General features: G+C 44.6%; 1 protein-coding gene across 1 annotated transcript in view; it reads right to left on the bottom strand.

The window, feature by feature from the left end:
• Nucleotides 1-17,171, bottom strand: part of LOC143281470 (uncharacterized) — a 158,897-nt gene that overhangs the window by 78,014 nt on the left and 63,712 nt on the right. The window contains 2 exon segments of the mRNA XM_076586680.1: nucleotides 14,168-14,235; nucleotides 15,353-15,425. Coding sequence (XP_076442795.1) covers nucleotides 14,168-14,235; nucleotides 15,353-15,425 — 141 coding nt within the window.

Below are 17,171 nucleotides of genomic sequence, written 5' to 3'. Positions count from 1 at the left end.
TATTCTTGAAATTTATGCGCTTTACAATTGCACTTTAAAAAAAAACAAAACGTATTCACTCAAACACCCCCAACAAACATACACCTGCGGTTAGAAACACTGGCAACAGAGGACTATCAAAAGAGATCACGTCATAAAGTTGTTTTTTTTCACAATTACGCATGCACACACACACACACACACACACACATTGAGCATGTGAAAGCACACGCTGGACCGACAAAACAAACAGAATATTGTGCATTATTTCAAATCCAATCTGGACCTCACCTGCTTTATCAAGAGGGGTTGAGGGGCGGTGGTGGCGTGGGGGGGGGGGGGGGGGGGGGGCACAGCTAGGCCTGTATGTATATATCGACAAACACATCGGCAGGGGAGCGCCCCACGTGTGTGTGTGTGTGTGTGTGTATGCGTGTGTGTGTGTGTGTGTGTGTGTGTGTGTGTGTGTGTGTGTGTGTGTGTGTGTGTGTGTGTGTGTGTGTGTGTGCAAGTGTGTGACTGGTATCGTGTCCAAAGGGACAGAATCGAAAGAGAAAGTCAGCTATGCAGACAGAGACGGGGGGAATAAGGAGGGGGTGAGACTGACAGAGAGGCAGAGACTGGGATCGAGAGGCAGGCAGAAACAAAGAGAAGCGGTGTGCACACGCACGCAGGCGCATACACATGCACACACATACAAACACGCGCGCGCGCACATGCACACACGCACACACACGCACGTACGCACACACACACAGGGGAAGGAAACAGAGAGGGGAGGGAAAGAGAAAGAGAGATGGGGGAGACTGACTGATTTAAAAAACAAAAAAACAACAACAAAAACAGAGACTGACTGAAAGAACAAAAGAGAGCGAGAGAATCAAGGGGAGAGACAGCCACAGGCTGAAATAACGGAAGGCTGGCACACAGATCAACTACGACGACGGAGAGAGAGAGAGACAGAGAGAGAGAGAGAGAGACAGAGAGAGACAGAGAGAGACAGAGACAGAGAGACAGAGAGAGAGCAAACAGACAGACAGACACAGAGAGAGAGAGATGACAGACAGACAGACAGACACTGACAACCAGACCGAGACAAACTGACAGAAAGAAAGACTGGACAGACAAGATGCAGACACACACAGAGACACAGACAGACAGACAGACAGACACACACACACACGAGATTAAAAAACAGTCACAGCCCCCCTCATTACACTCACCGTGTTATAACAAGGTATCTGCACAACCCCAGAATGTCACCCCCCCCCCCCCCCGGCCCTTTGATCCTACCCCCCGGCGGGAACTTCATGACAAATTAACCTCCACATGCGGCCAGCCAAACAAAAACTAATTAATATTTCAGTTATCGATCAAAAGACGAAAACGGTTACCGGACGTCGTTGATACACTCTGGGTGGACCTACCCAGGATTAAATACTGTGCCAGGAACAATAAACAGACTCGGATTAGATCCGGCCCAAGGGCGTGACCAGCGGAGATAATATAAACCTTGACGATGTGTTTTTTAATTTTTATTTTTTATTTTTTAAGTAATATTTAATTTTAAGGATTAACGTGCGGATTTGCTTGGCTGTGTTTAAGACTAGTGCACCTGCTTAATTTCCTTTAAACTTTTAATCGTAAGGATTCGGGAGATAAATTAACTTGGTAACTGCGTTGTTATATTAAATAAAATAATAGAATAAAAATAAAATAAAAACCCTATCTCTACAACACACGTAACGTGATTAGGAAATTTACACTAAAAATCTTAACATTTCAAACACCACGGTAAATTTGTCTATACTGAACTCTTCTTTTTTTTTTCTCAAAATGATATATATTGTTCTAAATCAATCAGTCAATAAAAGCACGTGGTTCGTACATCTGAATTGGTGATATTACCTTGTCTGCCTGCATACAAAACCGACCAACCAACCAACCAACCAACCAACTAACTAATGTAAGGAAAAAGAGAGAAATAGAAAGAGCGCTTCCACACAAACTGCTGCTGATGAGTCTTCAAAACGAACGAACCCCCAAAAATATTCAGCGGACTGATTCACAATTTGGAAGCCCTGTGCCCTATCCAAGAACCACAAACTCTCGAGATTTCATCGTCCAAGTCGGAGGTCTGTGATATGCCTGTTCGCGTGGTGCACACACACGCACACACATACGCATGCACAAACACACGTCATTCGGATGAGACGATAAACCGAGGTCCCGTGTGCGCACGTAAAAGAACCCACGGCAACAAAAGGGTTGTTCCTGGCAAATTTCTGTAGAAAAATCCACTTCGATAGGAAAAACAGATACAACTGCACGCAGGAAAAAATACACACAAAAAAAGGGTGGCGCTCTCAGTGTAGCGACGCGCTCTCCCTGGGGAGAGCAGCCCGAATTTCGCACAGAGAATTCTGTTGTGACAAAAAAGGAAAATACACACACACACACACACACACACACACACACACACACACGCACGCACGCACGCACGCACACATATATATACACACACGCGCGCGCGCGCGCGCATCACGATAAACCAGTTAAGTGACAGGAACAGGCACAGTTGAGGCGCCAGTGACGAAAACCCTATCTGCCTGATCGGCACTGTTCAAGAACTGGCGACCCCAGCTCACTTTGGCACCTTGCTCTGCTGCCACAGTCACGATCAGAGAAAACCGTACACTGAAGAGAGAAATCAAATGAGAGAGCAAATGGGATAAATTGAATCTGAAAGGGTGGGAAGGGGGGAGGGAGAGAAATGAGAGAGAGGGAGGAAATGAGGGAGAGATAGAGAGAGAGGAGTGGGGGGTGGGGTGGGACACAGCGAAAGGAGGGTGTGTTGGGTGGGAAGGAGGGAGGGAGAGAAAATGGGGAGACGGAGGAAAGAAGAGAGAGAGAGGGAGAGAGAGAGAGAGAGAGAGAGAGAGAGAGGGAGAGAGAGAGAACATAATAGTAGGACAGAGAAAGCATACAATGGGACGGTGAGAGGAAAGTATGGGGGCATGGACAGAGAGAGACAGAGACAGAGAGACAGAGACAGACAGAGGGGGAGAAAGGACAGACAGAGAGAGAGAGAGAGGGCCAGAGGCAGGGAGGGTGAGAGGAAAGTAGGGAGGAAGGGTAGGGGCACAGAGAGAGAGAGGGAGAGAGAGAGGGGGGAAACACAGCGAAAGGAGGGTGTATGGAGAGAGAGAGAGAGGGAGAGAGAGAGAGAGAGAGAGAGAGAGAGAGAGAGAGAGAGAGAGAGAGAGAGAAAGAACATACAGTATGACGGAGAAAGCAAACAATGGGAGGGTGAGAGGAAAGTAGCGAGGTAGGGAGACAGAGAGAGAGACAGAGACAGAGAGAGAAACAGACAGACTGACAGGGAGACAGAGAGAGGGGGAGGAAGCACAGACAGAGACAGAGAGGAGGAAGGAAAAGAGACAAGAGACAGAGATAGAGAGAGAGAGCAGAAGGAGGCCAAGTCAGAATGGAGAGAAGGAAATCAGTCAGTTCCATGAGTGCAGGTATGCAGGAAGACTCTCCTATATTCCTACCTGTAGCCGTGTGCGTGCTGTGCGCGTGTTGCTTCACAGGTGTGAACCAGAAAGAGAGCAAGATAAACGCGGACAGAAATAAATACATATAAATATGTATACTATAGGCTTTGCATACAAAGCTCCTCAAAGAGTCCAAAGAGAAAAGTCTTACATCTGTATTTATCTAGCTATCTATTTATCGAGTGGTGGTGGTGGTATGTGGTGGTGGTATGTGGTGTGTGTGTGTGTGTGTGTGTGTGTGTGTGTGTGTGTGTGTGTGTGTGTGTGTGTGTGTGTGCCCCGCCTTCTCTCTCCCTCCCTCCCGACACACACACACACACACACACACACAAACACATACACACACGCACACACACACACTCACACACACACTCTCTCTCTCTCTCTCTCTCACACGAACACCACCACCACCACCACTCGCCAACGTCAAACCTATCAACTTTCACACCAAGCGCAAACAAAGAACCGACGAGAATCTGGCATTCCTTGCCACCTCACCACAGACCCACAGTCTGTCAGAAGACAGGCACAACGACCGGAACTAAGCACACAGCGGGCCACGCAGGAACCAGACAGACAGACGCACTATCCGTGGAACCGGATAGACGCACTTTCTCGCTCTCCTAAGCACCAGACAGACAGACGGACGCACTATATCACTCTCCTTGGAATCAGACAGACAGACAGACGCACGATTCACTCTCCTTGGAACCAGACAGACAGACGCACGATATCACTCTCCTTGGAACCAGACAGACAGACAGACAGACGGATGCACTATCTCGCTCTCCTTGGAACCAGACAGACAGACAGACGCACTATCTCGCTCTCCTTGGAACCAGACAGACAGACATACGCACTATCTCGCTCCCCTTGGAACCAGACAGACAGACGCACTATCTCGCTCTCCTTTTCACCGACGTCAAATGGACCGTAGCACTGGCTATCCTATCAGTTTCACGGCTGAGGTAAAAGTTATTGTGCGTATACCTACTTGGAGGAAGCATACAATCTTCTTTTTCTATGCCGTAGTCTCACACCATAGAGGTATCCTACCGCTGATACAATCACATATTCTACTTCTCTTTTTGTCACAACAAATTTCTGTGTGAAATTCGGGCTGCTCTCTCCAGGGAAAGCGCGTCGCTACACTACAGCGCCACCCATTTTTGACTCACTTGTGTAAACAAAGTGTGTCTATGTTTTAACCCGGTGTTCGGTTGTCTGTGTGTGTGTGTGTGTGTGTGTGTGTGTGTCCGTGGTAAACTTTAACATTGACATTTTCTCTGCAAATACTTTGTCAGTTGACACCAAATTAGGAATAAAAATAGGAAAAATTCAGTTCTTTCCAGTCATCTTGTTTAAAACAATATTGCACCTCTGGGATGGGCACAAAAAAAAAAAAAAATGAAGCCTAATTATATGCAAACTGCATTTACTGTTATATTTAAATTTTTTGTATTCTCTAAACTTGGCACTTTGACCTGATATTCTGACCCAACAACAAGAGCAGTCATTATTATCATTTTTTTGTTCAAACAGGAACTTCTTTTGCTAAGCATGGAAGTTTTATTTATTTTGCAAACGTTTTGGTGCAGATAGTAAAGAAGGGAAATTACTCTGTACTTAATGCTAGGGGACTTAATTCGAATCTGGTTAGGACTAACGCGAAGTTTTATAATAACAAATACAGAACACATTTTAACGATTAGATTTTTTTTAAAGTGTATCACAAGTGAGTCTTGAAGGCCTTGCCTCTCTTGTTTTGTATTTTTTCCTGCGTGCAGTTTTATTTGTTTTTGCGTCAAGTGCATGCTGCACACAGGACCTCGGTTTATCGTCTCATCCGAATGACTAGCGTCCAGACCACCACTCAAGGTCTTGTGGAGGGGGAGAAAATATCGGCGGCTGAGCCGTGATTCGAACCAGCGCGCTCAGATTCTCTCGCTTCCAAGACGGACGCGTTACCTCTAGGCCATCACTCCACTTGTATATCTACAATCGTATACAATCACAAATATCAAAAGAAGAAGACTACAGTATCAACAAAAGGAATTATCAGGGCAGAAAGTTCAAACCAGAGAACAACATTGTCTAATACTCCTTCGTTTCTCAGTTCATTCGTATCCAGGACGAACGATAGTGAAACTGGTTTTGGGGTGGAGAAATATGAGCTGTGACGCACGAAAATAACCCACTATTTGCACGTAATGCACGCGCGTATGTCAAGTAGAGCGCAAACACGGAAGAAAGTAGGCAAGCGAGCGAGCGAATGCACAGAGAGAGACAGACAGAGAGACAGAATGAATGAATGAATGAATGAATATCTGTTATTCTTTCACTCCGCCGACGTTTTACATCGCCATCTTATCCATTGGTTTATCTGGTCCATTCGTTTCCTCTCTTCTTGTGTGGGAAAGAAATGTATTGTAACATCATGATAATAATGACCAGGGTTTTTTTTTCATATGGGGGCATAATCACTTTCTTTTTTTAGCCAATCTGGAGGGGAAAGGCGACCGATCGTTAATGACAGCAAGAAGTAAAAATATGGATGTGATGAAATATTACACGTCGTCAGTTCTTCAATGATTCCTAAAAGGCAATGACTGCAGAAAAGCATAACTGTGACAAAATTAATAACATTTTCCATCTGCAGGTTAAACCAAATGACGTACAGTCACAATACGTAATATGAGTAAGTCCACAACTTTCGGACTACACAACGCATTATCTAATTTTCCTTTAAAAGAAAACTTAATCAGCTTAACACCATTGAACAAAAGACCTAATCTCAAAATCCACACAATAAAAGCTTGGGGGAAAAATCCTTTGCGATCCCCGAACCAGGTGGATCAACAATGTGAAAGAAAGACATTCTGAACTTTGGGAAACGTTTCACAATCCATGGTCCAAGGTCTTGCCCAATTAGGTAGGTCCACCACCCGCGACAAGTCTGCGGCACTTAACAGGACGATTCCAATCACTTAAGTTAGGCATGATTCCTACACAGTTTAGACAAAAACTTAACAGACGCTCAAAGAACGAATGAGAGGGCTTACAATTCAATGGAACCACTGACGACCGTGGAATCTTACCAAGTGCTGACTGACAATGGCTATCGAAATGTCCGTTCCTTTTTTTCTTTTTTTTTCTATGGGAAGGCTTGACTTTCTTCACGGGTGTGATCACGGGGATACGTACGGACACGACAAGGACTCGTTGTTGTTGGATAATATATTGAGTAAGAAGTTGGTGAGCTAATTTGTTTCCAAACAAAGACATTTGAGAAACACGAAACAACAACAACAGAACAAAAACACCGAAAACAGAAAGCTGGTTGTTACATACGTTTAACTTTGTAATCTGGCTGCTTTTTGTGTGTGTGTGTGTGTGTGTGTGTGTGTGTGTGTGTGTGTGTGTGTGTGTGTGTGTGTGTGTGTGTGTGTGTGTGTGTGCTTCTTCTTCTTCTTCTTCTCCTCTGTGCTTAAACAATCCCAAACTTCTCTTATAACTTTCGGAATCTGACATCCTCATTTCCTCCTTTTCCAATGACATCCAACCGACACCAAAATTATACCTTCGCAAGATTCTCTGCATCTTTGTTTAAATCAAATGAACTTTCGGCCAATCTGAATGAGGTTGTGTACATCCGTCCTGTTCTCCCTCTTGCCCCCTGTCTCTTTTTATAGCACCCCTCTCTTCGTCTCCTTTCAGATCTTATTCTTTACTGTATCAGTTGCATATCTCTGACTTCCTGACTACATATGCCTATGAGCCTATACAGCTTGGAACTGTGTCTTTTTCCTCTTCAATCCCGTAGTCTCCGACCGTATGGGGTACCACGAATGATATGGCAGCCAGTTTACACCACATGCCGCGAGTCCGTGAAACTATATATATCGGACATGTATTTCAATGTTCTACAGAGTGATGGCTAAAGTGGACACATATATTCTGTATAGAATATCAATGATATGCCAATTATGGTAGATTGCCATACTACCGTGCCAGATAGGCCTACCGTGTTTTGATTTAAGTAATCGGCCAACGTCAAAATAATTGTGTAGCATTTTCATATACCTCCACGACGGTGAAGTCTGCACACACACACACACACACACACACACACACACGCTCTTTCTTTGCTTTGCTATATTATTCTGTATTATTGGATACACACATTCTAAATGAAGTGTGGACAAAAGCTTTAGAGACGCTCACACGTTTATTCCATACAGAATGGGGGCAATATCATAGTGGAAACGGCTATTTCAGACACGTTTTAGTCCATACAGAGGGAGGGCTGTATTCAGATTCAGGAGGAAGGTGGCAGAATGGTTAAGACGCTCAGCTGCCAATACAGAGAGTCCGTGAGGGTGTGGGTTCGAATCCCGCTCTCGCCCTTTCTCCTAAGTTTGACTGGAAAATCAAACTGAGCGTCTAGTCTTTCGGATGAGACGATAAACCGAGGTCCCGTGTGCAGCACGCACTTGGCGCACTGAAAAAGAACCCATGGCAACGAGAGTGTTGTCCTCTGGCGAAATTACGTAAAATGAAATCCACTTTCATAGGTACACAAATATGTAAGCATGCACTCAAGGCCTGACTAAGCGCGTTGGGTTATGCTGCTGGTCAGGCATCTGCTCAACAGATGTGGTGTAGCGTGTATGGATTTGTCCGAACGCAGTGACGCCTCCTTGAGAAAGTGAAACTGAAAACTGAGGGCTGTGTCGTTGTTGAAACGACTATTTCGACTCGTCCATACAGTGAGGGCGATAATTATGATTATAGTGGTGACGACTATTTCAGACATTTTAGTCCATACACAGTGAGGGCAATATCATAGCGGAAACGATTATTTCAGACACATTTTATTCCATACACAGCGAGGGCGATAATCATGATTATTGACGACTATTTCAGACACGATTTATTCCATAAATGATGGCTGTATCATAGTGGAAACAGCTATTTCAGACACGTTTGAGTCCATACAAAGCGAGGACGATAATTTTAATTATGATTACAGTGAGGACGACGATTTCAGACACGTTTGAGTCCATACACAATGAGGACTGTATCATAGTAGAAACGGCTATTTCAGACACATTTTAGTCCATACATAGCGATGGCCTTATGATTATTAGTCGAGGAAAATTAGGCCAATTATATAGGACAACCCGGAAAAAAATTAAAACAGTTTTGATACTCTGCACCCATATACTGTAGATTACTGTGTAAAAAGTCCGCAAAAAATCCATTTCCTGCAACACTGTCAAAATAATATTACTTTGTGTAAACCTACCGTTTTGACAGTTCAGTGTAAGACCCAGTTTGCTGAGGAAGACAACACGGGTACTTGATCTCATCTCTAAATCACAGTTTTACAGTAGTTTTCTTCTTCAAGCATGGGTATAAAAACAAATGCACTGAATTGCTAAAATACCTTGAATTCCAATATCCTTCTTTCGTACAGCTTACAAAGTAGCATGGTCATGTATTGCAAACAATAATTAGTGAGGACGACTATTTCAGACACGTTTTAGTCCACCCAGAGCCTGGGCGATCTGATCGGACACGAGATCCAGTCGGTTAGTTTCACGCGGTCTTGACGACCCTGACTGAAGGGGAAGGTGCGTGAACAGCACACATTAATCACACGCCACCTGCTGCCAATAGTGGTACGGGTGTCGGAGGTTCGGGTTTTCTGTTCGGGTTCTATGGGGGGTGAACACGCACTACTAAACCGTTCGATCCTCCATCCATCCCTCGATCTGTTCACTTGTGTGTCAGTCTGTCTCTCTGTTTCGGTCAACATTTCATTCGCTTTTTTGCTCCTCCTCTTTCAAACTCCTCGTCAAATTCTTCTTTTTCTTTTTACTGCTGGGACTTCTTTTTTTTCTACTTCTTCTTTTCTCGCTTGCTTGCGCTCATTATTCCACGCGACAGACAGACACACAGACACAGACACACACACCACACACACACAACCACCCGTTTCGTTCATTATCTGGTAGGAAAGAGCACTCTGAAACAGCTTAAATTCAAACCATTACTCTTCATCATGTTTTAAAATCAAATATATAGGTATACCTACCACCTACAATGTGTGGAGTGAATGTGTGAAACGATGTATGCAATGCTTTTACATTCGTGTCGCCGTCATATATTTAATGTATGTTTTACGATTATGTTTTCTTGTTGAGTACTTGTCTACGTTGTGATAATGCACCTGGCCAAATTTCATTAATCTGAGATGCACCTGGCCAAATTGCCAAAATTCATTAATCTGAGATGCACCTGGCCAGATTTAATCAATCTGAAGATAATAGGTTTATTCTTATCTTCTCTTCTATATGCCCGTCCGTCGCTGTGTGAATCTCCTTATCTATCTTTCTCTCGCTCCATGTGCGCGCGTGCGTGGTGAGTGAGAGTGTGTGTGTATGTGCATGCATGCTTGCGAGTCTGTGTGGCGCGGTGTGTGTGTGTGTGTGCGCTCGCGCGCCTGCGTGCGTGCTTGTGTGTGACCCACCATGTAGCAGCCATTCTCCAATTTTGGGGGTGAGTGTTTGCAAGGCATGTTCTTATTGATACAACTCATCGACCGCTGACATGGATTACGTGTAAGATCGTCTTACATTTCGCATTAGATCTTCTGCATGGGTATACACACGAAGGGGGCTCATTCCTGCACTACAGCAGGTCCTGCAACATGAGTGTGTTCTGATGATCCCAGAACTGTATACGGGTGTTCCGTGAGTGCATATTCGTGTGTGTCCTGGCCTACATGCTTGTGTGTGTGTGTGTGTGTGTGTGTGTGTGTGTGTGTGTGTGTGTGTGTACGCGTACGCGCACACACATTCATATGAGAGAGACAGACAGACCGATTAATCGAGCATTTCCCTTTATGTAATAAACAAACACACGTAACCAACCACACTCTGTGCCCCTCGACGGAAATCCAATCAGATCGAGCGTTCTTGAACAAACCGGCTGCCGCCGCACGTCAATAATGTATCAAAATGCAGTTGCGTGGTGTGTGTGTGTGGCCGTTGCATCGTGAGGGTTGCTATTGGTGCACCTTCCACTTAGGCGATAGTTCTTTTCCGGCACTTTCCGCACAGCTCTTTCGGCCGCGCCCGCGGACAAATCACTCGGCAATATAATCCCACAGAAAAAGCAACAAACTTTACATGTATGAAAACAAAAATTGCGATAGATTCGCACGCAAGTGGGTGAGTTACAGCTTCGAACGCCAAGTGCGTGAGTAATAGCTCTGCAAGCTAGTAGCGGACATGAACGTTTGATCCGTTTTTCAAGTCGATTTATACCTCTGCTGCCAGGTCAGTGCTCAAAGCACGAAAGTTAAACATTCTCAAAACAGATTAATCACATGTGGCATAATATACACTCCAGTTTTTCACGATGAACATGATGTAAAATCTCTGTGTGTGTGTGTGTGTGTGTGTGTGTGTGTGTGTGTGTGTGTGTGTGTGTGTGTGCGCGTGTGTGTGTGTGCGCGCATGTGTGTGTGTGCGCGCATGTGTGTGTGTGTGCGCGCAGGCGTGTGCGTGTGTGTGCTGCCGTTATCCCATCGACCAAGAAAGAAGAAGTATCAACAGCTTTGGCAGTGTAGCGACAGGCCGAATTCGATCGACTGCAATGTACCGTTTTCCAACAACTTGAACATGTGAAGCGAAAATCTGGATAAAAACCTTCGGCTACTAAAGATATACCCTCAACGTTCCCGCATGTATACCTACCTGTCTTATCTCTACGTGTGGGGGAAAAAACAACATAATATTACATGGTCAGTGGCGTAATAACCCAGGTAAATCAGTTCATTTGTTTCAACGTCTGTCCGTCCGCATGTTATCTTTTTTCTCTCTAGGCACGACTATTTTACTCAAAGGATTAGCGCTGCATATCTGGTAATGCTGTCTCAGTATCTGTCTTTAAATAATAATAATAATAATAATAATAGTATTTATATAGCGCTGAATCTCGTACAGAGACAAATCTAAGCGCTTTCACACCAGTCATTCACACGCATGCATAACTCTAAAACTGAAGAAACTGAAGACAAGGAAGAGTTAGGGGAGGGAGGCTATCTTGTGAAGAGGTGGGTTTTTAGGCCAGACATGAAAGAGCTGAGTGCGGAGACCCGACGAAGCGAAAGAGGAAGTTCATTCCAAATACAAGGTCCAGAGACAGAGAAAGAACGGCGTCCAACAGTGGAGTGTTTGAATCTGGGTATACGTAAACAGAGTGGATCCGAAGAAACATTAAAACCAATAACTCCTTCTTCTTCTTCGTGCGTGGGCTGCAACTCCCACGTTGACTCGTATGTACATGAATGGGCTTTTACGTGTGTGACCGTTTTTACCCCGCCATGTATGCAGCCATACTCCGTTTTCGGGGGTAAAACCAATAACAAAAACGTACGTCGAAAGGAGGTCAAGTCAAGTCGTATATCTCTCCAGATCAGACACTGCATACAGAATAATCAGTGCACTCGTAATTCGTCAAGGGCACGTCAGCTATGCGGTTTCCGGAAAATCTCAAGGAAATTTCAAAGATATCTCTGACCTTGACCCAATTCAAGGTCAAAACAAATCCAGTGTCCCATCACATCTGGGCTTTTTTAGATTCATAACTGTAGCTTACCACCACCACCACCACCACCACAACCACCCCACACACTATTCCCCCTTCAAGTTCAAAACATCAAGAAAACATTTACAGCTCCCAAAAGCTTTAACAAATAATGAGCCTAAGTCGTTGCGATGATCATTGAAATGATTCACAGTATGTGGTCTAACAGCATGAGTTGCATATTTTTGAGGACTAGTTTAGTCAAACTCGAACTAATCTCAAAGACAACATACGCGAGTCTGAGTGTGAACGAGTGTGAACAAGTGTGTGTGTGTGTGTGTGTGTGTGTGTGTGTGTGTGTGTGTGTGTGTGTGTGTGTGTACGCGTGTCCGTTCTTTAGTTTAACGTCTTTTCACTGTAAGTGATATTAGACGAAGATATTGTAAGTGTGTGTGTAAGTGATATTGTACGTGTGTGTGTGTGTGTGTGTGTGTGTGTGTTTACACGTATGTGTGTTTACATATGTGTGTGTGTGTGTGTGTGTGTGTGTGTGTGTGTTTACCCGTGTATGTCTTTACGTGTGTGTGTGTGTGTGTGTGTGTGTGTGTGTGTGTGTGTGTGTGTGTGTGTGAGTTGTGTTGCGTGTGCGTGCGTGCGTGTGCGTGTGTGCGCGCGCGTGTTTACGTACATTTTCGTGTATGCGTGATTGCTTTCCACTTCAAAACCTACAGAACCGTCCAACCGCAAAACAGAAACTCATTCAATCACACCCAGCCGCGCTTTCCCCTCTGTGTTTTTAAGAAGTATCGAGTTTGCCAACCTACAAGCCCTAAGAAAACCGCTCTGAATACAATGAGATCCAGCCAACACTGGTGCTATTGTATTCATGTCATTGTAGTGGGAGTGAGAACAGAGGTTACGGTAGAGGGGGTTGGGGGGGGGGGGGGAAGATGGATAGGGGGTGGTGCGTGGGTGGTTGTCATGAAGTACAGGCCTTCACCTATCCACCCACCCACACCACCTACTTTTCCAAGTGCCCAGTTCTGGCCTGCATTCATTTGTCTGGCACAAAAGGAACAATCGACAGTTTAGGGCAAGACCAAACAGGCGTGACTGGGTAAGAGCCCCCCGTGTTAATCTCTCTCTCGCTCTCTCTCTTCCTCTCTCTGCATATGTGAGTGAGAGAGACGGAGACAGAGAGAGAGACAGAGAGTGTGTGTGTGTGTGTGTGTGTATGTTGCGCATGCGCATGCACTTCGTATGTGTATGCACGCGTTCGTACAAGCGTGCACGAGGAATAGCTAGGTATAGGTATGGGAATAGGTTCGGATATGGGTATATGGATATAGGTATGGGTATATGGATATAGGTATGGGTACAGGTATGAGTTTGGGTATGGGTATAAGTATGGGTATAGGTTTGGGTATGGGTATGGGTATTGGTATGGGTATGGGTTTGGGTATGGGTATAGGTTTGGGTATGGGTATGGGTATATGGATATAGGTATGGCTATAGGTATGGGTATGGGTATAGGTATGGGTATATGGATATAGGTATGGGTATAGATTTGGGTATGGGTATGGGTATAGGTATAGGTATGGGTATAGATTTGGGTATGGGTATGGGTATAGTTACGTGTACAGGTATAGGTATTGGTGTGGTTATGGATATAGGTATGGGTATAGGTTTGGGTATGGATATGGGTTTGGGTATGGGTATAGGTTTGGATATGGGTATGGGTATTGGTATATGGATATAGGTATGGGTATAGGTATGGGTATATGGATATAGGTAGGGTATAGATTTGGGTATGGGTATAGGTATAGGTATGGGTATAGATTTGGGTATGGGTATGGGTATAGTTACATGTATGGGTATAGGTATTGGTGTGATTATGGGTATAGGTATGGCCATGGATATAGGTTTGGGTATAGGTATGGGGGTATAGGAATGGGCATAAGAATAGGTATGGGCTCGGGTACAGGAATAGGTATCGGTACAGTTAAAGGTATGGGTACAGGCAGTGCTCTCACCTTCCGGCCAGATCCACCAGGTGTACCTTGCTGACCGTCTCACTGGGCATGCCATTCTCCAGCTTAGCCTGGTACAGAAAGGAGGGGGATAATAATAATAATAATAATAATAACAATGGTAATGATGATGATGATGATGATGATGATGATGATGACAAGAAGAAGAAGAAGAAGAGTTTAATGCTAATCACATGAGCAAATATTGTTCTAATCCAAACAACAACAACAACGACAACAACAAAACACCCCAGTCTGTCTGATATCCGCAACTTACTCGCGGTGTATTACAAATATTTCCTTCGACCCTTACCCTTCTTATCACCCACCACATTCTCTCTCCACTCTGTCTCTAACTTCTATGTCTTATCCCCCCATCTCTCTCTCTCTCTCTCTCTTTCCTCTATTTCCTCCACCCCATCCAAATCCTTTTCACCCTCCCATGGACATCAACTCAACGTGCAATACACACTGGTTTTCCAAAGCTTAACTTAACCCAGCACCCTCTCCCTGCCAATGCTACCACCTCCTATGCCTCCACTTTTTCTTTCTTTCTTTCTGTTAGCCTGCCATATTTCAAAAGTCGGGACGATCCATGTTTGGGTTTTTATCCCGTTTCCCTATTTACCTACCCGTGTCCAAGTCTGATATCGGAATTGATTTTGATATGTGTGTGTGTGTGTGTGTGTGTGTGTGTGTGGAGGAGGGGAATGGGGGGGGAGGGGTGCGTGTGTGTATGTGTGCAAGCGCGCGTATGTGTATGAGTACTTCTGTGCGGCGGGTTTTTTTTTCTTTGTTTGTTGCAACGATGATGCTGTCATCACCACTATCTGTCAACGCACAATCCCCCCCCCCCCCCCCCCCACGTTCTCCCCCCTCCCCCCCTCCTCACTTCCAACCACCAACACAACCCACACACAAAGCCACTATAATACATACTGTCCGAAAGAAGTCTTGAACCACGTACAAAGAAAAAAAAATCCTTTTAATATGATTGGTGATCATCCAATCAATCATTACGTAGTTTTGTTTGTTTTAACACAAGAAATCAAATCAAATCAAATCAAAACATGGTGCTTAGAGCCTCGCCGACCACTGAGGCCAGTTTTAACACAAGAAACATCGATCGTGATCCTTCACTTCTTTCGGACAGTATACATATATATGATATATATCATCCTGACCCACCTGTGTGAAGCTGACAGTGACGATGGCGTGACTCCGACTGCTGTGCTCGTGCATGTGGGTTGCTGCCGTCGTCCTGTGCGGCAGACAGAGAGAGGGGGCGGGGGGTGAGTGGGGATGGGGAAACACAAACCTAAAGTGTCGAGACGTCGTGGATAATCAGTCGCCAAAGTACTTACCTATAGTTACACACACACACACACACACACACACACACACACACACACACAAACAAACAAACAAAAAACAGAGGCGAATCTACATATGTAAAAACAAAACAACAACAAAAAAGCCCTGAGGTTGACTTTAAAATAGTTCTGATGTTCTTTGTGGTCCATGAAGGTTGATTGTCAATGTATGTTTCGAGCTGAAAATCCATGGAGGTGTCGGTTTCTATGAGTCATTCTCTTCTTCTTCTTCTTCTGCGTTCACTCGTATGCACACGAGTGGGCTTTTACGTGTATGACCGTTTTTACCCCGCCAAGTAGGCAGCCATACTCCGTTTTCGGGGGTGTGCATGCTGGGTATGTTCTTGTTTCCATAACCCACCGAACGCTGACATGAATTACGGGATCTTTAACGTGCATATTTGATCTTCTGCTTGCATATACACATGAAGGGGGTTCAGGCACAAAAGCAGGTCTGCACATATGTTGACCTGGGAGATCGTAAAAATCTCCACCCTTTACCCACCAGGCGACGTCACCGTGATTCGAACCTGGGACCCTCAGATTGACAGTCGGCTATTTCGCGCGTCTACGAGTCATTCAATATGCGTGTTAGGCTCATAAATGCCTTTGCAAATTGTTAACTTTTTTTGCAAGTGTCAAATGTGTTAACATTCTGTTGTACAGTAGTGATGTAGTGTTAAGTGGATAGAATGGACACTAAGTGAATGACAGCATGAAGGAAGCAAAATTTTCATATCAGGCTTTACCACAGATATCTATTTTTGGTCATAAACAAACGTAACCGTAGTTATCATAACGAAAGGAAAAGAAAAAAAGTATCACTTTTCTCGAGTAATAAATGAAATCCAAATTGTTGACAATCTGGTGTGAGTACGGGCATTCGTCTTTTTTTTCTAAAAAGGTTATGAAGGTGCACAATATTAATTCATATCCATACCATCCCCCACACACCCCACCTCTCTCTCTCTCTCTCTCTCTCTCTATATATATATATATATACATATATCTAAATTTCACATTATATATAGTGTATTTTGTGTGTGACTGTGTGTGTGTTCGCACGCGCGTGCGCATGTACTTACTAAATCCACCCGCCTTCGATCGTGTGGATGTGAATGGGCAACGCACGCACACTCTAATTACGTGTTCGTATACATACGAGTGCATAAACTCGTGGCGAGAGGGAATATGCAGATGTCCAGGTGCAAAACTTAAAAAAACAGTCTGCATGGGAAGCAGCAGATTGCAGCAGGCCAGTGTGTCCAGCTGCGTATCCAGTGCGCGCGCTGCCCACCTGGGGCCGTATTCAAGAGAACATCGTGCCTGAGGGTAAATGTGTACCTGCGGGTAATCTGCCTGAGGCAAGGCAAACTGCCCGAGGGTAAGCAATATCCAGTATTCATGAACACAAGAGTTTACCTGCTGTCTACAAACCCGAAGGCAATTTACCCTTACTACCTGCCAAGGGTGACTGCCCACGAAGCAGAGGTAAATATGGCGGATCCTTTTGCAGCATTTTTCTTTCTTTTTTTCTTTTTTTAAGGGAAAACAGGTGTGCTTTACGGACAGCACTTGTTTTGCGAACTCTCTCGACAATGTTGCGAGCTGTGGTGCATGAGAAGTGTAACTGA

The sequence above is a fragment of the Babylonia areolata genome, chromosome 4 (genome assembly GCF_041734735.1).
Source record: "Babylonia areolata isolate BAREFJ2019XMU chromosome 4, ASM4173473v1, whole genome shotgun sequence".
In the NCBI taxonomy this organism is placed as follows: domain Eukaryota; kingdom Metazoa; phylum Mollusca; class Gastropoda; order Neogastropoda; family Buccinidae; genus Babylonia; species Babylonia areolata.
The sequence above is the reverse complement of the archived record's forward strand: the minus strand, read 5'-3'. Positions and strand labels throughout refer to the sequence as shown.